We start from the raw sequence: 24022 nt of genomic DNA, 5'->3' as shown, positions 1-24022 counted from the left end.
CAGAGGATCACTGCAGTCATTACAGACCCCCCAAAACAATACTCAGCAGTGTTGGAGCAAAGAAATTCCCTGCAGCACAAAAAGCATTTTACCTCATAGACCAAAAGAGAAATCTGTAAAACCGCTGACTGGACACCTCAAACTGCAAACATTAATGACTCTTTCTGTAATGAATTTTTTGATCCATGGAGGTTTTATATCCGTAAACTTTACTTGAGCCAAAAAAAGCAATTGAAAAATCTTTATAATGTAAAGTCTGTGAGGGAAGTGTAACCTCATAGGTGGGGCCAGCAGGAGAAACACTACTGTGTATATTCAGAGGGCCCCATTTCACAGAAGTAAACCTGGAAGCTAGAAACTTTTTTTTGCCATTTGCGCCAAGTGAGCATTTCCATTGGACTGAATAGAGGCCATGTTGGAATCCAGTATCTAGTTATTATTATACAGTCATTTGGATTCATCCTCTGGGGAGCATGACTGTGTATACATAAATTTCATGGCAGTCCAGTAAATAGTCGTCCAGTTATTTCAATCTGACCCATTAAAAACAAAAGAAAATATTTGTAGTAGCCCTTTTAAAATTTTTTAAATTCTTGTGCATAAAGCCAGAAGAACATTTCCTTTTATTTTCCTTCTCAGATCATATGTGTCTAAGTTAAACTATGCAGGAATTGTTGGCTTATAAACAGTATTGCCATCAAATATGAAAGTGAAAGCCCACCACATTTGGAGATTCCTCTGGAGGCGCGTTGCTTACAGTCCTGCACCTGGTCGCTACCTTTTTCCTGTTTCTCCTCTCCTGTCCTGACCTCATGTGCGTGCTGTGCCCAGGAACGTCCCTAACACTGCAAAAATAATAGAAAACACAAGCAGAGGACAGGATCTGTGCAGACATATACGCCAATCGAGAGTAGTTACTTCCGTGTGAGTCTGTACATTTCTTTCCTTTTCGGAAAATCCTGCACAGTATATATTAAAACATAAATTCAAAACCAGGCATAATGTTGTTGGAAGATCTCGCTATTAATGTGCAACAAAAACACATTTTTCTTTTTTATTTATTGTAAGAAGGGGGGGTGGGGGACAAGAAAGAAGCACATACAATAATAAAAGACAAAATATTGTGGTTAAATTCTGTACTCTTACCAAAAGTAAAAAGGCAACTTAAATCTAAAGACATACATGTACAAGGTGTAATATAGGACTACATGCAAAGATTAATTTATATGTTTTAAGGTCTTGTATATAAAAAATAATACTATAGAGAGCCAGAATGATTTAATGCTGTTCCAAAGAGCATTTAAGACTGATTAAACAAATACATAGCCCTTTAAAAAAAAATGAAGAAATCAGTGGGACTTTAGTTTTTTTCAAACATGGATTAAAATCTACATAAAAAACAGTTTCCGCTGGTGGTCTGCTGATCAACCTCACATTAGTACACACAACACATGTCTAGGAAACTGCCTGTAGTGTCAGAGATGTGCAGAAATGTGCACACATGCATTTTATCTTTACACATGAAAAGCGCCAATGGCTAGAAATAAAAACCAAAAGTAGAAAAGAAATTCTTGACCATATTCTTAAGTTGATAGGTTAGGTTTTGGTTGCTGGATTAGTTGCGGTACTTTCCCTCCTTTCTTTTCCAAAGGCACTAAAACAAAGCTAGCAAGGACTTTGTTTTTATAACAGTGTGATCCAGACAGCACCTCCTACAGCCCTTTAACTTTGCCCTGATCTTGATACAAGCATTGAAATGTAGTAAGATCAGAGATGTAAACATATTAGACAAGAACCAAACTCGGGAGTGGGGGAAGTGTTTGGCAGCATGGAGTGATAGACAAACACAGATAATACGGGGGGAAATGTAGCAGAGATATTACAAGACACTTCTCTCATTCACAATTTTAACTTTTTTTTAGACCTCCAGACAGTTTGAAATCAGCTGGACGGACAATTTGTTTGGTAAATTTTCATGTTTGGTAACAAAGTTCTCCAAATTCGCCAAAGTGAACAACAGCTTACATTTATTTTTCCCTTGATGTTTTCCCTTTCACTCCAGGTCTTTCCCTCATACTGTACAGTGTATGTTGGATTAGACTCCATCTGCAGGTGTGGACTGTGGTTAAATCCAGAACAAGAACCAGCCTTGTCCAAATAGATTAACTAAACAGAAACGATACCCATCTACATCGGCCCAACGTACTACTCACAAATAAATCAAGCCATTGTGAATCATCAGAATCACAGGGTCAGAATAAGTTTCAAAGCACAGATGAGTTTCACATTCTCAAAGACACGACGGCAAACAGAAATAGTGGGACACTTAGTGATGAATATGAAAGACTGAGTCGCTGCCAGCAGCGTCATCTATTCAGGCACTGCATGGAGGTAACAGGCGCCTAGAACAGGTCAAAAGACCGAATAAAGGAAAGGCTAAACATGCTAAGACAAACAGGCCCAAAACTAAATGAATATATGGCTATATTACAGAATAGTTAGCAGTTTAGCAAACAGGCGCACCGAGCGATATGTTTCTATTGCATTTTATTAAGTTTTTTGGCTCTGTCTCCTCTATTGAACAGACAAGCAGACTAAACAACGTAATAACTCTGCATGTCTACACGACAAACACGCCTGCCTTGAGTGACAAAAAGGTGCAACGTCTGCATTTAACTTTGGGTCTGTGTGTAGCGGTGGAGTAAGTCTTTCACACACACATCAATCTCATCTGAGGACCAAGGTGCAATTACATGTTCTCACATATTCAGTAAGCAGTTCTACTTTAAAGCTACTGTTGTAGGTTGAGACTGAAATAAATCAAATACTGAGAGGACACCACTGTATCAGGCCTGTTGTCTTCTGAAGCTATCAGTGCACAGGTTAGACTCAGATCTTTTAAAGAGCATTACAAATAGGCCTAAACCTGAACATGGTGTAAAGCACAAATCTGAGGATAATTTCTGCTCGTTTCTCATTAAAAATGCAAATGCAGTATTTTTTCCTTTTTGATACAAACAACATTTTCAGTTGTGTGTAGTTCCATTTTAGTTTAGGTGAGAGTAATTCTCAGTTTGGCCAGCAGGTGGCATCATGAGATGCGCTCTAGTCCTTCAGGGACACAAACAGTTTTCAGTTTTGAAATGAAGATGGTATTCAGCCAAGTTAATTGACACTTACTGTGAGGTTTTGTTTCAAGTTGGCCTCTTCAGCCTGAAACTAACTGTTAAGTTGGTGAGCAACCTGAGTTTTAAACAGACTGCAGTCACACATACAGGATGATATTAATGTCACCCCATCATAAACACCAGATTTAATACAAATTATCTTTATGATATCAGTAATTTCTGTGGTTAAAGGAAATATTGCTTATAAATGTGTCATCAGTTAGTCCTCAGGAAATGTTTCTGACTGCCAGATAACGGGTGATGACACTTAATGTCCGTCTCAGATCCTTTTACCTTTGGGTGGAACAGGTTGATATTCTGGTCTGGACTTTGAAATGTGACCATCTTCTCCAGAATTCCAGATGACAAAAAGTGCTTGTCTCTGACGGTGACGTTGGAGCTGAAGGTGAAAATGAATGTTCTGCGGACCATCCCTTGGCTTTGCTTTCCTCCCTCTCTACTAATTCTACTTGCTCTCTCCTCTTCCTCCTCCTCTCCATCAGTCTCCTCCTTAATGCTCATGCTCTCTTTATATTAGTGTGGCAACGGGACGAGGACCTCGACATAGTTGAGAGGGAAGAATCCCGACTGGCTGTTCAGCATGCCCTCGTACCAGTTCTCGTCGATCTGATTGGTTAGGGTGATGATATCGCCCTCGCGGAAGCCCAGCTCGCCCTCGTTCTCTGGCTCAAAGTCATACAGTGCTTTACAGCTCGGCTGCTCTGGGGCTGAGAAAACACAAGGAGAGAAAGAAAGAGGAAGATGAGGACAACATTCAGAATTCTCTCAGACACAGTGAGGATCCACAGCAGTGTCAGTTTCAGGAAAACGTTGTCACACTGCACAGGTTAGGCATGTAATCTACTGCATACTGTAGTTCATACTTGTGTATATATGTTAGTATTACATAAGCTCGTGGTGCAGTCAGATCAACTTCAACAAAGCTTTGCAAACAAGCTCAAGAGTGTTGAAACCACAACATCCTCTGACAGCAAGTTTTTGTGTGAATGTCCCCGTCCCTCCCCATCCGACCACCGTTTCCCCCATTTATGCCTTTCTCTGTGACCTCACAAAGATCAGCGGAGGAGAGTGGGACTCCACACGCGAGACAAACTAGGCTTTTTTGTCGCCTAACAATTTTCTCATTGTATCAACTTAACCCCACAGACTGCTGGGCAGGCTAGAGATGGGGAAGGCTTTGGCCACTAGTTCTCTATGTATTACTCTCACACTGTATCAGTTTACAGAGGCAGAAAAAACATAAGCAATCAATTCAAACCAACTCTGAAGCAAAATAATAATAATTACAATTACAAACATTTTACTAATTAAAGGTAGGTTAGATCCGAGTACATGCCAATTTGTATTAGTAAAAAGCTTGTAAGCTAGTATGACCCACTTCTCTATCAGTGCTTGTGATGTCTGGTGCTTCTCAAAGTCTTAAAGCTGAATTTCACGGTCATCAAATCCTGCCGAAGGACTTCCAATGTCAAAAATGCTTTGAATTCTACCAAGGATCGAGTCCCTCCTTCAGAGAATTTTCAAGGATGCATGTGTGCATCCTCAGCGGGCATGAAATACCCACAATTTGTTGCGCATGATTAGCTAGAACTGAAGGCTGGGCCTTTTCAATGTCACACGTGGTCACCACTAGCCTGTTCCAATGTGTGCTCACCGAATGCTAGGAAGAAGTCTTGCCTTGCCTCTGTAGGACCCGATTTAGAAGGACCTAGCAAAGAAGCATCCTTGAATTTTAGAAGCCCTTTCATTCAATTGCTTCAAAGCTAATGGCATTCTTAGTATTCTAGTTAAGTGTCACCAACACCAGCTTCTGAAGGAAATATCAGTCTGTCATCAGTCTTTAGCGGCTAAATGCTCCACTATGTTCACCAGCTAGTCACTAACTTTGTCTGTCTGCGGTTTGGTGCCAAGCAGGTAGCGAACAGTGGGTATTAACAGCTGCCTGCAGCTGCTGAAAATAACAGTACAAGAGTGGTGAGAGTGAACCAAACCAAAGCTGTGGGACAAACAGCTTAACAATAAGCAGAAACTATAAACCTCCGTAGACAAGGGGAGCTGCAAATTCAGGTGATAATTCTCGGTAGGTTCATCACTACAAGCGAACACTTTTACATTATCATTTGATACACTGTTATCATAAAAATATATAAGCAAAATAGCAACGTCAAGAAAACAGGTGATTTATTTGAGTGATTTCACTATGAATATGTGCTAAAAGCAGCAAGCTACTCCAAAGTCACATCAGTTTTACTCTGTATGGTCTTCAAGATAGTGGGTTAAAAATGATTTGTTTACACATGGACACACATAAACATAGATGACAGGTGATTAATACCGCTTGATTCAAAGCAGGTGACCTTATTTCTCTTTATAACAATAAAACTTAATCTGATACTGACTAAAATACCACTACAAATAATGAACAATTAGAACATTAGAATGAGCCATTTATACCTACAAATGGAGAGGGCGCTCTTCCACAGAGTCCGCCATGTAGTTCTAAAGTAGCCCACAAGGGACAAACCAAACACTGGCTCTAAATACTGCATATGCGTTTTCATGTTGGCCACCAGAACTCTTCTACAAACCTGACCACACAGGAGAAGTTTCAGTTTTGCAACCTCACTGCTTGATGCCACCAAATTCTACACACTGGACAAAAGCACTGGCTTTATAACTTAATAATTTAGTAATAATAATACTACCTGACATATTTATTAATATAGCATTTTATAAAGACAAACAAACAACAAGTTTGGAAGTTTGTTGCTTGTTACTCACACCAACTAGATCCTCATTTATTCTTTTTGAATGTGTAGAATATCCATGTTTAAAGCAATTGTGTATTGAGTCAGTGATCGCAAGGTGTTAAGAACTTTGAGTAAGTCAGGCTGCAGTATCTACAGGGTGTGGATCTCATAAAAACCACAACTACGAACATGCTGTTAATACACGTGCACCATAAACCACCAATTACGTGTCGAATGTGTGAGAAGCAACTATCCTACTTCCTACATTTCACACCAGAAGCTGTGCAAGCATACTGGACCATTTCAACACCGCAAGAATATGTGATGACCCAAAAAAAAAAAAAAAACGGCCCACACAATCTGTGACTCACACAATCTGGGTTTCCAAAAGGACAATGTGGCCAAGTGAAAAAACGGCTCTGATGATATCACAGGAAAGAGGAACAAGGTCAGTTGGAGAAAGGCCAGCCAGATGACAGGACAGGACACAATCTCTCTTGCACGCGCACACATACACACAAACACCCACACCCCATGCATAAACAGACGTCCATTTTCTCATTGTAAACAACTGAGTCCATTTGACTCGAATATTTAGTGCACACCACTGTTTATACAGCCACAATAAGACTACAGAAAGAGGAGAATTTGTTTCACATATTTGTGCTCAGTGGCACTGATTGGTTGCAGGTCTTGAGCAATAATGTTGGCAATGCGGAGAGTTTTTTCCAGTTTAGTTTCTGTCAGATTTCTAAGGAGTGTGTTCAGTGCAGGCATGATACTTTGGCTAAGTCCATCTTGTGTATGTAGAAACAGCTGGATGTTTTATTGCTGTATGGCAGCTCTTTTCCACAAATCATGCCTGAGAGAGGGTTTATTTTGTTTTGTCAAGACATCATCTGCTCTCTGGTGCAAACAGTACCGTCAGCCACTTCATCATTTTGACATTCATAGATAGCCAAAATGTGTTTTACTAAAGTGTTCATGGTAAAATGAAAAAAACCCCATCAATGTTTACCCTCACTCACAAATGTTCAGAAATGTGTTTTTAAAGCCCTTCAGCTCTTTCTTACCTGAGTTGCGTGAAGGTGGAGGGGCCATCGAAGTTGAGTAGCCGCCGTTTGAATGGCTGTCTTCTCCAAAGTCAAAGATAGGTTTGGGTTTAGGTGTGTATTCACGTCTTGGTCGAGACTGAGCATCATTCATCCTATTCAAAAAGATAAGTTCCACATTTTCAAACTTCCACAATAATTACAAAATAATGTTAAAAGTTACTGTGACTGAACCGGAGGCAGAAAAGCTCTAATCAGAAAGCTGCACAGTTAGATACACCACACAGTATGCTATTAGTGCGTGTCTGGTCTCATTACTGCACCTGTCTCTGAGTTTGTCAGACAGCTCCTCCAGCACCTGTACAGCCTGTCTGTGGTACTGCAGCTGGGACTCCACCAGGGATGAGAGCTGGCTCACCTGCTCTATCTACACACACACAAACACACACACATACAGAAGATGTTACTTTGCTTAAGTACTTGCCAATCCAATGGATAAACAGTTCAATATTCTGCACTATGAATAACACCGTTCGTAAAAGCTCCAGTGACAGCATGTGGGCATATACTGCACCTTAGGGATTCACGATCATGAAGCTAATGTGTGGTAAATAATTAATATTAGTTTGACAACATAATCTTTACTCATGGTCCACTTTCTCTGGAACATTTAACCTCAACTGATTCTAGTGAGTAGACCTTAATTTAGATTATTTTGTCTAAGCACTATACCCAACATCAGAAATGATCTGTCCCGCTCAAATTTACAGATACATAGTGTTTAAATGATCATAGGGAACAACATAAAAAGAGGCTGGATCTACAGAACTAACAAGAAATGTGGAACAGATGCACTTCCTCCAGGTAACACTAGTCATATTTACACTGTTAACCTGTCTTCAGCATTAAAACTAAACAATAAAAGGCTGTGCTGTCGTATAACAAAACACACAATTCAACATAAATCTAGATGAAGTCCAACGTGCACCTTAAGCTGTTTTGTTCTCCTATGCCTCCTCACCTACAGGTGTGCACACCTGCAGTTACAGGGCAAACAAATGCTTTAATTTCAAAACTCAAAATCAAACAGCCATTAAATGGAAACTGCTATTTAAAGACGTGTTTATCTCGAGTGTGAGTGTTGGCTGAACACCTTTACAGGTGTAACTATTGGCGTGTTTGTCCTATGGGTGTGTATTTAACAGTAGAAAAGTGGAGCTCATTGTAGGTTGACAACAAAGCACTCATGAAATGTTTCACATGATACGGCAGCACCAATTAATGTCACAAGACAGCCCAGGCTGAAAATAATTGTGGTTACCATTTGAAATGTTGTCTTTGATATGCTTTAATGGGGGCTTTTTTATTACTGTAAGGACATACAGCAATATAAAGTATAGTAAAGATTATTGGTGCTTGAAAGGCTGTATTTTTAATATGTGTATTTAAAGTATTTAAGTGTTCTGTGTTCAAAGCTTTATGCTAAGACCCCTAACTTTTGGATGTAATTACCCCTTTCATTTCAAAGATGGACTGCACAATGCTGATGCTTCGGAGGACAGACACACATACAATGCACTGAACAGTAACAAATCAGTCCTCACGTCAGTCTCCAGCAGGTTGTACATGCTCGTCTCGGCCACTTCCTTTGACTCGTGAAACTTCTCCAGGGCCTGTCGAAGCTCCTCGTCTGGGATCTTGCCCTGACGCTTTTTCTTATAATCATAGTCCAAGCGACGGCCTTCCAGCTTCTTCAGGTGATGCTGAGGTGGTAAACATCGTTAGTTACGGAGGTGGCACGGAAGTGATCACCATCTTGTTTTAAATTTAACATAATTTGAAGAAATTATCTTGTCAATGCACCTGAATCTCTCTGAGGTCCTTGTCACAGAGCCCTTGCAATGGATCGATAAAGTTCTGTTTAACATCGATATCTAGAGAGTCTTTGACTTCTGCCAATCTTTTCATGGCCTCTCCGACATCCACTAGCGCGCCGCCTGAGCCACACAGACAGAGATTAATAGCTTTGTGATATAGTAGATTTATAGTGTTGTACCAAAGAATCATATCTCCGTCAGAACACACATAAAGTAACAGATAGTATCTAATAAAAACACAGAGACACAAACACAATACTTTAAACAGTCAAAGCATTTGGGTGCAGTCTATCAATCAGCATACCACACATACACAACCACGTACAACCAAAAACCCATAATAACAAACCCCAACATTTCTGTGACAGGAGTTTATGGTCTCTCTCCACACACACACACATCTTACCAAAGTTAGTGTCCTCTCCGAGGTCCCGTCCATACTTGCTCATACATTCCCCAAGCAACCCCTCGGCCTGAGGGTAGCCTGGGTTCTTCACCTGACCGCGGATCTTAGACATGGTGTTCAACATGGACAGTTTGGCCCGTGATGCTGCAAAGGGGAATTAAAATAAGTGTCATCACAGAGTTCAAACTGTTCCAATAAATACATTAAAAATGGTTTTCTTCTCACCTGGGTTGGGCTGAAGGTACTCTGATGTTTTGGAAATTACCTCCACTACTGCTTTACTGGTCACATCTACTTTCTACAAAACACAGCACGTACACACACACACATAAGTCAGTGTACAACAGAGCTGCTGTAATCACACAACTAAATGACAGGCAAATGAGGTGCGTGGTTAAACCATCTGTTAACCACTGCCTGCTTATTGGTATATACACATAAACTATTTTAAAAGTACAGTGAGTTATTTTTCTTCCCATGAAGTTTGCATACAGTGCATATTATAGTGACACGGGCCGCTACATGCTGGTGTGACTAAGCCTGAAAGCGGAATGCTGTATTAAAAGGTATAATGTAAACGCACTCCCCGGCAAAAGTGAAAGTAAAAATCAACCCCAGATTCACTCTTGTTTGGCGTTTTACCTCACTATATTTGGGGTTTTTTTGGCGCTGTGTTTCTTGGATTGCCTACTGCTTATAGTCTGTCACTCGGTTGCTAACTTTTTATTAAGCCCCAACCTCACCTGAGCACTGTGGAGGTCAACGCCAATAAATGCACCAAGCACAGGAAATAAAAAGAATGTAAGAAAATACAGGCAGAGGGTAGCGTCTTTGCAGAAAAACACACCGCCACACACTAGTGCTTCATAAGACATGATTGCAAGGGATTACTTCTGTATGTGTCTGTACAATCCTGCATAGTGTGCCTTTAAGCACTCCTATCATCTGTTTATGTTGGAATTATTCATATTGTTGATGATGAACATTAAAAAATGTAAACTAGGGCTGCAACAATTTACATAATCAATTAATACTATGATTATGCCGTTAACTTTTTGCAAGAGCAAAACGTGATGTCGAAAAGTGTTTTTCTGCCCAAAAGTCCAAAATCCAAAGATATTCAATTTAGTACTGTTTTAGAAGACCAAGAAAACCAGCAAATATTCACATTTGAGAAGCTGGAAACAGTGAATTTTGACATCTTTGAATAAAAAACAATGGAGGCGAGACATCCTGGATGAAAACAGTGTTTTCATGCACTGGTCAATTTTGAGATTTTGGGTGATATTTTTTACTCTATAACATGTCTTCTTTCAGACTAGAGGAAAGTAGTTTTCCAAAATACACACTGAGGTGTTTATTTGAGTTCAGATTCCTATTCTGGAAATGTCTGCTTGAAGGACATATTTAGGCAAGACGAGGCAGCTTTGTTTGTATAGCACATTTTGTACACCAGGGCAATAAAATGTGAAACATAACAAAGGATGAACAGATTTACAATAAAAGAGTAAGGAGAAACAAGATTACAGAAGTCAATTATTTGATGATTTACAATTTAAAAAAAAAATCACCATTAAAAATAGCAAAAGTGCAGACACGAGGTGCAAAGATAAAATGAGTATTTAACGTGATTTAAAAATAAGTTTGCAGTCATTACAGGGTGGAGTAGGAAGTGTAAAAAAGGAATGTTTTTAGCTTTGACCTAAAACTGGTCAGAGTCCGGGCTTGTCCAACATCATCCGGTTATTCCAGGTTTGTCCTGCATGATAACAAAACGCTGCTTCACCATGTTTTGTTCTGACTCTTGTGACGGTCAATAGGCCGGCCCCAAAATGGCCTTAGATTTAATTAGATAATGCCTCAATTGCATGTTTAAACATAAACATTCAGAAAATCTTGTAATACAGAAAAGTAATTATCATAATGTAGATAATCAACTGGGGAAGTTTTATAGTGTGCTATCTCTTAGTTAATCTTTTTGCCATAGTGTCTTAACTTTTGTTTAAAAATGTATGGTATTTTACAACACATATCTTTAGAGAATATTTTCTCAAAATGTGTTTTTTTTGCTCATACTCTGAGACAAAAATCTCAACTTTAGTAGCCACTGCATATGCCAGACTTTCTGGTTTTATTCCCATCTATATTCTGAAGGTTTTTACAGAGGGATTTATTCATATATCGTTCATAGCCTGGTTTATACAACAATTTATTCCTAAAAACATGGCAAAAATTGTTTTTTATGGCTGCTGGCAGTATTTATTGATTTAAGGAGTGATGAAATTAAATATCCGTAACTGTCTCTGTAAAAACCTTTGACTTAAATAACCACTAAACAAGAATTTTAAACCCAGATTTTGTTCTGGAAATTCATTCAAATTTGTGCATATTTAATTAGATAATGCACAAATTTGCATATTTCAACATAGTATTCAGAAAACTTGTAATATAAAAATAACTGTCTTGATCTAAGTAATCAATTGGGGAAGTTTCATGGTGATATCTATTAGTTAAAAATTCACCTGAGGTGTCTTCCCTTCATCAATTATCATAATATTGCTGATTGATTTGTTGTTTTTGATGTCACACACACAGTTTTACAGGATTTAATCAAATTTGAGGTCAGAATTTTGTTCTCAACCAGCAGAGGATGGTGTATTGCTTTCGTTCTTCATGGTGTAAACATCAAGAGCGAACACAGCAGTATGTTTGTTTACTGAGTGTAAAACCAATCAGGCCTGTAGCTTCGGCCAAGGATGTTTCTCTTTTAAGACCACACAAAGATGCCTCTCTTACCCGTTCCAAGTCTCTGAAGTCATCATCTAGTTTGGTTCCTTCAGCACCTCCGACTTTCTCACTTACCATCTAGAGGGAGAGAGAGGGGAAATGAGAGGGAAAGACAGAAAGAGTGCTAATTCATTAATGCTGCTCACAAGGTTTTCATTTGAGAGGGGAAACAAGCATAAGCTCATCTCTAAATTACACATCCACAGGCCTGCTGTGTAGAAAATGCAATAATTAACATTAATATGTATGGAGCACTGTGTACAAATCCAACCTTTAACCTAACTCATCAGGTGACTTTACATTTTTAGAATTAGAGTAACAGATAACGGTGTACCACAAAGAACAACAACGCAATCCATTTTGTTTACACTTGGCACAGTGAAGAAATGTTACCAGCTAACTCTGTTGCTTTTATTTCAATAAAGACAACATGCTTTAACTTAAGCAGACTAAAACATGTTGATTGAAAGCATATGTTTTCCAAGTGAGATTTCTCGGCATGTTTTTAGGTCACAGACGTAAGACTAAGAAATAGAAAACAGTCCCCTTCCTGTGCATGTACAGTAAGTGTTTTTGTAAATAATTCTTGGCTAATTCCTTAAATTGAGAGCAGGATTTGTGCTTTTTCAATGACAAAAGTCAGTCAAAGAGAACTGGAAAATTAATTAAACGGTTACTCTGGCTTTGTAATGAGTCTCTACTGCTGTGACTTCAAGATACTTAAAAGCTTGACTGCTGTGTCTGTGAACTACATGGTTCCCTATCTGACTTTCTTCAAGTGGAATGGACAGAAAAAAAACAACCCCCATCACTACCAGGAAGATAATAAAACTGGCATGCAACAGTGCTTGGTTGCAGAGTAACTTGGAGACCTATTGTGCAAAGACAAAAGCAAACCACAATTACTACTTTTACTCAGGGTTTATGCCATGATTCTAGTCGAAATGCTGCACAACACTTTTTTATTATTAAAACTTGTGTCACCAGGATCAGGGTGTATTAAATGTTTTGCACAGTAATGTATCTTGTGCACTGACGTTTTGAGGGAAGTTGTAGCAACCCTGATGTTAATGTTTAATTATTTCAACTACAGTGTGAACAAAGGGAGCATTTTAACGGTCTGGATAGTTAATGAAACACGGCAAAACAGGCCCTGAAAGAGGGATAAATAATTCAGAAATCATTTGTATGGTTTTTAATTTCATTTTCAGATGATCTTCTCAGGTGGTGTAGCTCTTTGAACTGGTTTGTTAGACATATTCGACCCTTTAGTTAGGAGATTACGTATTCATATTCACTCCTCTGTGGTAGGACAACGGCAGTTTGAGTCATTTCCTACATGACTCAAACCGCTGTTCGTTATTACTGGAATTACCATGAATTTCTGGGTCTGAGGGAAATGCTTATGTAAAGACTATTGTGTAGTCACAAAAGGTTTAAATCAAAGCTTTAGGTATAGAGCTTTAACAGAATTTTTTTAATCTATTATCTGTTCTTCTAGCCAACATAATAGACATCATAGATAATCTTTCCTGAGCAGTGGCTTACTGACTTTTGCTTAACAGTCTGGGATCTTCAAGTACTGCTGAATCTCTGCAGTATGCGGAAAGCACATGACAGGGGGCCTTGGGAGATCCAGGTCACAAGTAAAGACACAGCTTCGACTCTCAGTCTACTTAGCTTTTGACTCCCTACCTTAGAGTTAAGATTGCAGTCTGCAGTCTTAAATCTTTGCTATCTTTCCTGACACCCTAGCCTGCCTTAAAAGACGGTTAGGGATGTTGAATTTATTTCATGACAGGGTATATCACTACTATTGTAGCAATTCAGTAACTTGAAATATTCGTCTTGTTCTGATTTTGGGAGGCTAAGTGATTTGTTACACTAAGTAATTCATTTTTTCCTCTATGAATGAATCAAGTTCTCATGCCAGTGTAACATTATTATTTACATGCACACAGGCTCAAAGGAACGAAGCCCAAAAACATCCACAAAAGGTTACCATCTGGGAGTTTTGGTGTAAACACTCAGAGGGATCAGTCTGTAACAGGTATCCCTTTCATCATAATAACTGGGTATTTAAGCTACTACTACTCAGTTAAGTGCTACTCACAAAGCCTAATTCAAGATCTTGTTTGACTTCAGATGGTTTGAAGATTGCTACACCCAGAAAGTTGACTTATACAGAGGCCTGGGGCCTGTATCACGAAGCGAGATCAACCTTTCCTGGGTTACCCAGACCTATCCTGGGTTGACTAACCCAAACAATCAGGATAATCGGTATCACGACGCTGGATATCAACTTGGTAACTCAACCCAGGGTTGCTTTATCAAGAGCCGTGAACGCGCACGCAGCGAACCAATCACAATCATGAGAGAAGCACAGCGTCACTGAGCGTCCTCACAGAGCGCCGTATGTTAGGGGGAAAAAGTATTTCTTGTGAGGATCATTCTACTAAAATATGAGGAGGAGAAAAGCAACATTACAGAAAAGGCCAACACCGTGGCAGCTGCAGGAGGAGGAAACATGCGTGGCAATGCATAATGGGATGAATAATGTTTAGTTTTAGTTTAGATTAGTTTATGTGCACACAATATTAAAAACAGACAGTATAAATTAAGATTAAAAAAAGAAAAATGCCGGAGAGGTTAGAAGCCACTAAAACTTATCAAAGAAATTCCCCTGTCAAAACATCAATGAAATCACATAATAGAGAAGAAAAAAAATGGGTAAGGAAAGAAGAAATAGAGGAGGAGAGAGGGAAAAATCAAGACAAAACAAGGTAGCAAATACAATTATGTGTAGGTTAAATTACTCATCACTGGTTCAAGTAGCTACAGTACCTGTACCTGTACATCTGATACTGATCACACCCTCGAATCCCACGAAATCAATGCTGCGCAGATGAATTGCGTGTATTACAATTGTCGTCTAACATCATTGCGTCTGATAAATTGGTCTTCTTTGTCATAACGTTATATATGCTACAATAAAGCTTAAAGCTGACGCCACAATTAAATCATACTAAATTGATAGTCTGAATAAAATCATCCTGATAATGAGCTGTGTTAGAAATTAACAGCTGCGCAAAAATATACATAGTCTCCCTCTTTAAAAAAACAAAAAGGAAAATCCCTCAAATACCATGAAGTGTAGACATGTTAGGCTACTTTCCACATTTCCAGCAGCAAAGCTGTCAATTAGGCCCATTATCTTTAACAGGGATCATTACCTCCAACAACAAAAAACATGTTGGCACTAATTAATGGCGCTATTAAGTGTCCGCAAATTGTCAGTTTCTTTCTTATGAAGGGGTGGGATGAAATTTCAACTTCTTTCCACTCCTTTTTGAACAATCTTTTCATTGTCTGTTGTTGGTGCTTTCTTTTCTTTTTTAATGTTCAAAATAAACTTTCAAATCAAAATCAATCAAATGAATTAAACTTCCCGTCATGACTGGGCTGCATTTCTGTCAGCAGAGTCATTTTTTTCCGAACAGCTGATTGGCCAGTGGGTGGTGCTTTTTATAGGATCAGATTCAACCCTGAACTTACCCTGCTCCTGAGCAGGATAGCCGTTCAGAATAAGTTGCCATGGTGATCTACCCCGATAAGAACCGAACCGGCTTCGTGAGACCGAAAACTCAGGGTTAACCCTGAAGTTCCCTCACTAAGACATTAATCCTGCGTCGTGATACAGGCCCCTGGTTACCAAATGGGTAGCAGGAGAAAGAGGACAAGTGGTGGTCTAATGCAGATCATATTGTTTTCTAACAGCATTTGAAAAATCAGCTGGTAAACAGCAGTTGGCAGGGAAAACCATTAATTTCAGTGGGTTATTTTTGCTACACAACAAAACTGTCTCATTTTTCTTTTTTTGTCAAAGCCATCATTCGTGATAAAGAAATGTAAACCCAGAATATAAAGGATTAAAGAAGAAAGCCCATTTTATAACTACAACATTGTGTCTAGAATTCATGAGATCTAGGTCAGTGAGGTTACAGATCAAAGCTCGATATACAAAGAGAGCTCGGGCACCACAGCATCTGAGCATATACCACATTTCAAGCGGAAACTATGTTACTGTGATCAGATATAAAAAGTGTAAAGACTCAGCAGCCTCTCTGGTGATACTTCAGAATCTGGCTTGTACTATGTACATCAACAGACCTTAGCAAGAGTCCAAACAGGAATGGTGCCAAGCCTGTAAAATAATTTCCCACCTCACTGCATTTAAAATTCAAGATGCAACTCTCTCCTGGTTCTTTCCAATAAATCAGTAAGCCTACACAATCACTGCAGTCTTTCACCAGCACCTGTATTGTGGCTCAATCTAGATTAAAAGTAATAATTTCCTTGGTGGGGATTACATTGCGGACTGATTATCAGTCCTATAAATGGGGATTAATCCCAGATAAAGGCTGCGGCAAACACTGATCTACGTTTTTCGTTTAATCTCTTTTTTGATTAAACAGTGTCTTAACACCCAATATAATCAACATGTTAGGGCAGAAACAGCAAGGCCGCATTCACGCCTGCTTTAAAAAATCCAGCCCTCTGATTCATTTCAGTGGAGCTAGTCCGTAGCTGCAGCAGGGGTGTCAGTGCATAAAGATTCAGCGCACACTCCTGGTGGATTACTGTGCAACGTGAACGCTGTATTTCTACTGTTTACCTCCTAACTGTCATGATGAAAGATAGGTTACATCTTCTTATAGATTACAGATTTGATGCTTCTTCCAGTTAATGTTAAAAGTTTGATAAGAGAGGTAAAAATAACTCCTTGATATCACAATTTATACTGTGGCTACTCTGAAGTCTTGAAATTGGTTGGCTGAAATTATTTTCTGGTAGCTGAATAGTATAACTGGACACATCTGCACAGGTGTTAGTAGTATTAGTGCTAGTATTAAACTCAAGGCAAGGACATCAACAGTGATGCTTATCTGCAGAGCTTGGAGCTGCTGTTATGTGTTTAATAAACAAAAACATAAATTCAAATGAGTTTGATATTTGCTTCCCTTCAGCTAGTTTTTGCATCTTCTTGCATTTGCGTCACCCACTACAAACATGAAACAGATAACTTGTTGGGTATTATCGCTTACTTAACCTTTAGATATCCTCCATGTTTGCATAACTGTTTATTTGCAACTGTAACTCGAAGCACTGGAGAACCAGAAGACTTCTAACTACGTCAGTGCATAAATAAACTTGATAAACTGCACACATATTGTTAAAAAACAAACCAAAAAAAGAGCTGTTGGATATTGTCTAAATCTGTCATCTCCATTCAGGACTAACAATCACTCACACTCTAATTTCTATTACTGTGATGTTGTTTGTGTTTTAACTGTCCTCAGACTGTCAAGTTTTTAAGATTTAGTGTTGAGAGTAATTCTTAGAAAAACAGGGAAGCAGAGGCAGTAAAAGAGGAAAAACAAGGATGTGTGAGCTACAGGACACAGATATCATTTCCACGGCCAACTTCCTGCATGCCTCCAGTGAAGAAAATCTGAGCTATGTCAAGTGTTATTGACTCTCATGGAGATTTTGGCAAGAAAAGGAGCTGCATTGCAGTCAAATAAAGGGGAAGGCCACTCTTTCCTCCTCCTTCTCTGCATCATTCCCTGGGCCACTTTCTTGTGCGCTAATCCACTTAATATCCCTCAAACACCTTTAGTTTTCACTTGCATTACAGCCAGTGCCAACAGCCGTGACATGACAGCTTCTAAGTCGTGTTATTTTTCCTCACAACCAAACCAACAGGGATATGAGTCTGTTCCTGAAAGGAAGCTGGGGCAGAAACCAAATGTCTTTCCTGCTTAGATCAGCAGGGGTAGGAAGAAAAGAGACTCACAAAAAAATCTTTTTAACCGTCCCCGCCCATGACTAAGAGAGTTGGCCAAAATTAAAAACATTCACACCAAGGTTCAGACAGTAAAAGACAGTAACTCTTTTATATGTCCATTAAAGGCAGTGGCTTTCTGCTGCAATAGCATTTTTGATGTCTCCCCTCAGTTCCCCTACATATTGATTTGTCTCACTAAACAAAAGACTGAAGAAAACACAGCTGGAAAATAGGTAACTGGGTCTCCACTGCAAAGGAGCATGCCTGAAACCTAATGTTGACTGCCTCACAAAGGGATGGCTCTTACACTGAATAAATAAAACTGTTAACTTTTAGTCAGTGCTGTCTTGGTTTATATTGCACGACATTTCTGTGAATTGTTTTTTAGTCTAAAAAGCTATGAGTCACCCGGAGAGTCCCTTAGGCAAACAGAGCTAATGTTTACCACAGGATGTGTACTTTCTGAATCTGAATTGAAAAAAAAAAACCACATAAAATGTAAACTAACCTACATGTAAACCACCAACGGCACAATAACGCCAGTTAGCATTAGCTTAAGTTAGTTAGCTTAAGTTAGTTAACGTTAGTTTAACTAGCGTTAATGCAGAAACATGTTCGAGAGATGCTCCTTAACTTTAACGTTAGCTATAAAAGAACACAAAGTGCCGACTAAAAATAACCGTGACATTTTCCACACTGACACAAAGCATTTCAAACCTCTACCCAGTCCACATACTTACGGCCACATTCACAAAGCGTTATTAACATTAGCCAACTATAAACCGCTAGCTAACAATGCTACATGAGGCTAGCTGCTACATGACAGTTGCTAGCTAGAAAGAAAAGTTTTGCAAACCTGGCTGGCTTTATAAAACTGCTTCTTCAAGCCCGCTACCGACATCTTGAACCCCGGCCGTCGTCAACTTCCAACGAAGGTGTTAAATAGGTCACGATATAACTAAAGTTAGCGATACAGTTTGTTAGAAAAGGGGCCAGCGCAGAAATGTTTAGGAGGAATCATAGGACTGCACAGCCGTCACTCCAAGTCGGGACACGCCAACTGACCACGTCCACGTCGAGGCTGATGAATCCCACTGTCACAGCAGATAACGGAGCGAAGTGTGCTAAATCCGCCCAAATATTATTCCCCAAACTACTGAAGCAAGCAGACACAATCTAGGGCGCGGGCTTTACGGTAAACGGAGCACCAAATCTGCACCAGCCACTTTGGAGAAATCAATTTGCCAGTTTAGATAGTAGACCAGTATGGAGGCTTATCTTAGCGCACACCGCCCCCTGCTGGATGCAGCAGGTACACACCCGTCTGTCTGTTGCAGGATTTACAAGCCAGATGTTCCCATCCTCAGGCAATATACCCTGTTTGCAGCTTTTATATGTCTGAATACACAAAGGCAGATTTAGATTAAGTTTTCCTAATTTGCAGAAGTACATTAAATTACATTATTATACATATATGATGGCTTGAAACACAGCTGGATTGATTTGCTACAGTGCCCCAGGGCAAAACATAAGCAGCTGGGCCCCTATAATAACCCCTTTCCTTCAACTCACTGTGCAGCCTGTGCAGTTTTTTCTATACTGGAATGCTACCTTACTGGAGAATAGCTGTGTAGCAATTTTGAGCATGTATTTTAAGGGGAACATAACCACCAAGAATCCAAGTATGTTATATCTATGGCCGAGGAAAGCTCAATCCATATTTGTGAACATGAGCTACTCTCTCTCTTTTGAAGCCAGAAACCAGGGAAGTAAACTGTGGTTCCCAACTGGTGGGTCGTGGTCCAGAACTGGGTCTCGGATTCATTCTGAATGAACCGTAAGTGACTTGCAAATGTTATCAAGTTTATTTGATTTTTTGTTAAAAAACAAACAGCAGAGCATTTATTCTAAAGTGCTGTTTCCTGCTGTAGAATAAGCTAATTGACAGAGACAGCAAACTAGCTTGACGACAGGAGGAGAAATCTGGACCCCGTGGCTGGACCAGTTGGGAACCACAGCTTTAAAATTTGTGATTCTCATCAAGTTAATGAACGGCAGTCTGATTTTTGTGGACCCACAATGTTTGTTTTCTTCTTTATTCCCAGATGAGATTTATTCTATTGTAGTGTGCTCAGTCTGAAACAGAAAATGTACCCATATACTCAGATCATCTCCCTGGGTGCTTCCAGTGTCTTCTACTACAGTGGTTCCCAACTGGTCCCGCCACAGGGTCCAAATTTCTCCTTAGTCATTAGTTCAAGGTCCACACAGTTGAACACATTCAGTGTCATACTTGTGTTTGGCCATGTACTCAAGCTAATTTGCTGTCTCTGTCAATTAGCTTATTCTACAGCAGGAAACAGCACTTCAAAATAAAAACTCTGTGCAAGACAGTCACTGTACTTAAAAATAAAGAGTGATTTTTTTTATTTTTTTTTTTACAAACTTGACATCTTTGTGAGTCACTTGCGGTCCCTTCTGGACTGTGACCCACCAGTTGGGAAACTCTGATCTAGAACATCTTTCCCAATTAATTGTCTATGTAGCAGCTCCAGACGTCATACCTGTGGCATCACAAATTAGAGTTTTGCAATTAGAGTCATTCATGTTTACTTATATTTTAGGACTGTCTTAGACCATAGGAATAACATGTATGAATTTTGAAAATGGGTGCAGTTCCCCTTTGCAACATATAAGCATAACCCTAACTATATTCTGACACCCTCCTCACCATAGAACCTTGAAAGTAGGTAATAAACTATTCAGGAGCCATTTTAAGGCCCTTGTCATGACAGTTTATATTGTACTTTAGTGTTTCGTACCCTCAAACAACATTTAAATTAAATCACTACAAACCACTTGACACACAGTAAGCCTGGAGCTGCTGGGGCCCCTTGAGTTTAGGGCCCTGAGGGCAGTTGGCTGTCTTACCTGAAAACATCAAAGTGTCCCATCTTTTCTCACTGCCTTAACAGTGCATAACCATCCAAATAGTTTTTGGATTTATGTGACATGACTTTGAGATAAACATCTTACCCCATCTCTGCCTCAACCCATTACAACAAAGGACAGAATTTCATTCGTTCTGGTTACTGGTTTCCCCGGAATATCCACAGGCCTGGCTATAAACAGGTGTCAGTGAACAGTGAAAACTGTTGCCAGCACTGTTTCAGATCACTTACCCAGTATGTTTATATGAATATTTCCTTTCACCACTATTGCAGTTATTCTAACTATTGATATTATAATTTTATTTTCCTAAACTTTGTGCTGTTACTTGTGGCAAGTCTGAATTGGTGGCCAGAGTGAGGCTTCACCAAGACTACATGACCCTGAGATATGTACAGTCAGGTCCATAATTATTTGGACAATGATACAGTTGTCGTCATTTTGGCTCTGTACACCACCACAATGGGTTTTAAATGAAACAATGAATACCTGCTTAAAGTGCAGACTCTCAGCTTTCATTTAAGGCTTTTTTCAAAAATGTAGTATGAACCGTGTAGGAATTACAACCATTTCTTCACACAGTCCCCCGACTTTAAGGGCTCATAAGTATTTGGACAAACTAACATAATCATCAATTAAACAGTCAGTTTTAATACTTGGTTGCAAATCCTTTACAGTCAATGACTGCCTGAAGTGTTGGACACATAGGCATCACCAGATGCTGGGTTTCTTCCCTGGTGATGCTCTGCCAGCCCTTTACTGCAGCCGTCTGCACTTCCTGCTTGTGTTTTGGGTGTTTTGCCCTCAGTTTTGGCTTCAGCAAGAGAAATGCATGCTCAGTTGGATTCAGGTCAGATGATATGACTTGGCCATTGCACAACATTCCACTTCTTTGCCTTAAAAATGTCTTTGGTTGCTTTTGCAGTATGCTTCAGGTCATTGTCCAACTGCACTGTGAAGCATCGTCCAATGAGTTTTGAAGCATTTGGTTGAATCTGAGCAGATAATGTAGCCCCAAACACTTCAGCTTTCATCCTGCTGCTCTTGTCAGCAGTCACATCATCAATAAATACAAGAGAACCAGTTCCACTGGCAGCCATACATGGCCATGACATAACAGTACCTCCACCATGCTTCACTGATGAGGTGGTGTGCTTTGGATCATGAGCAGTTCCTTCCCTTCTTCCTTCTCTTGTCTTCCCATCATTCTGGTAGTTGATCTTTGTTTTATCTGTCCATAGTATGCTGTTCCACAACTGTACAGGCTTTTTAGATGGTTTTTGACAAACTCTAATCTGGCCATCCATTTTTAAGGCTAACCAGTGGTTTGCATCTTGTGATAAACCCTCTGTATTTATTCTAGTGAAGTCTTGTCTTGCTGACAAGAGCAGCAGGATGAAAGCTGAAGTGTTTGGGGCTACATTATCTGCTCAGATTCAACCAAATGCTTCAAAACTCATTGGACGATGCTTCACAGTGCAGTTGGACATTGACCTGAAGCATATTGCAAAAGCAACCAAAGACATTTTTAAGGCAAAGAAGTGGAATGTTGTGCAATGGCCAAGTCATATCATCTGACCTGAATCCAACTGAGCATGCATTTCTCTTGCTGAAGCCAAAACTGAGGGCAAAACACCCAAAACACAAGCAGGAAGTGCAGACGGCTGCAGTAAAGGGCTGGCAGAGCATCACCAGGGAAGAAGCCCAGCATCTGATGATGCCTATGTGCCCAACACTTCAGGCAGTCATTGACTGTAAAGGATTTGCAACCAAGTATTAAAACTGACTGTTTAATTGATGATTATGTTAGTTTGTCCAAATACTTATGAGCCCTTAAAGTCGGGGGACTGTGTGAAGAAATGGTTGTAATTCCTACACGGTTCATACTACATTTTTGAAAAAAGCCTTAAATGAAAGCTGAGAGTCTGCACTTTAAGCAGGTATTCATTGTTTCATTTAAAACCCATTGTGGTGGTGTACAGAGCCAAAATGACGACAACTGTATCATTGTCCAAATAATTATGGACCTGACTGTATATGTGTACCATGCTGTGTATTGCTATATGTTGTTTTTGTTATTTGTCTTAATAAAAAATATATATATGCTTACTCAAGTATGCAGTTGGGTCTCTAAACAGCTGTTACCTACCACATGGTGGTAACAACGCACCATCCATAACTCTGCTTTTATGAATATGGACTGCAGTGACAAAAGCTGAGTCATGTCATGATGTAAGAGATGTCAGAAAATACAATGTCATATTTGTCTTTTTTAAATTGCCCTTTATCTTTGATGTATCATTACCCTTAATTTTTTTTCCCTCAAACATTTTGTCTGACCAAATAAGAAATGCCTCAAATGTACAGAAAGGTTAACCAAACCAATAAACAGATGCAGAATTATAAAACATAAAGTAAAACCACAACAAGTTTTTCTTTTAATTGTAAAAAGACGTTTATTACATTCTTAAATCCACATATTGTATCACCATTGTGCAATAACACTTTACTGTGTTAAAACCTCTTGGGCTTTATATCCATAACATATCATAAATTATTTCTTATTAAAATCTATATTGATTTAATAATAATAATCTTAAAATAGAGTGAACATTTCATAAACAGAGAGGATCATGACAAAAGAGAAACTTTTAGGGAGACATCTTTAAAAACGCTCTTTAAAAAAATAGAATTACATCTCTCCAAGACAAAAAGGACACTAAACTGATGAGAAAAAAAAAACAGTACACAAAGGGATAAAAATTAAGAAACAAAAGATCACAACAAAACCAACACAAGATTCAGAGATTATAATCCATCTTTTATATTTATTTATTTTTTTACTATATTTACTTTTTTAATGTCCTATTTCATCTATGACTCAAACTCAAAGAATAAAAAGTCTTGCAATAATGATATTAGACAGGGGTAAAATCTTTGATACTTCTGAAATCAAACATTCACAAGAACATGTACTGTACACAGTGATCAAGGTTTTAAGGTCTTCTATGTTGGTGCAAGGTGTCTTGCTAGCTAGACTGACTGCAGACACTGTAGGACAGAGAGCCCAGCTATCTCCCTGAGTAACTCTAAACGGAAATGTAAGTGCAGATCCAAAGTGCTGCCGTCTGGACAGCTTTTAGGCCTGTATACTGAATCTTTTCA

General features: G+C 39.2%; 1 protein-coding gene across 2 annotated transcripts; it reads right to left on the bottom strand.

Moving 5' to 3' along the window:
* Window positions 1–1044: 1044 nt before the first annotated feature.
* On the bottom strand, window positions 1045–19164 carry sh3gl1b (SH3-domain GRB2-like 1b). Of its 2 annotated transcripts, XM_033622309.2 has the most exons (10): window positions 18765–19164; window positions 12070–12138; window positions 9499–9571; window positions 9274–9417; window positions 8854–8987; window positions 8595–8753; window positions 7314–7417; window positions 7012–7145; window positions 6310–6357; window positions 1045–3895 (listed from the first exon to the last, which is right to left on the bottom strand). In XM_033622309.2, exons 1-10 carry the CDS (start codon window positions 18807–18809, stop codon window positions 3702–3704), a joined length of 1104 nt encoding a protein of 367 aa, XP_033478200.1. In that variant the 5' UTR covers window positions 18810–19164; the 3' UTR covers window positions 1045–3701. The 2 variants fall into 2 exon arrangements, with proteins under 2 accessions (XP_033478200.1, XP_033478201.1); XM_033622310.2 differs by lacking the exon at window positions 6310–6357 and having other exon boundaries at window positions 18765–19162.
* Window positions 19165–24022: the final 4858 nt, after the last annotated feature.

The sequence above is a fragment of the Epinephelus lanceolatus genome, chromosome 6, assembly GCF_041903045.1.
Source record: "Epinephelus lanceolatus isolate andai-2023 chromosome 6, ASM4190304v1, whole genome shotgun sequence".
In the NCBI taxonomy this organism is placed as follows: domain Eukaryota; kingdom Metazoa; phylum Chordata; class Actinopteri; order Perciformes; family Serranidae; genus Epinephelus; species Epinephelus lanceolatus.
This window is presented reverse-complemented; position numbering and strand designations above follow the sequence as displayed.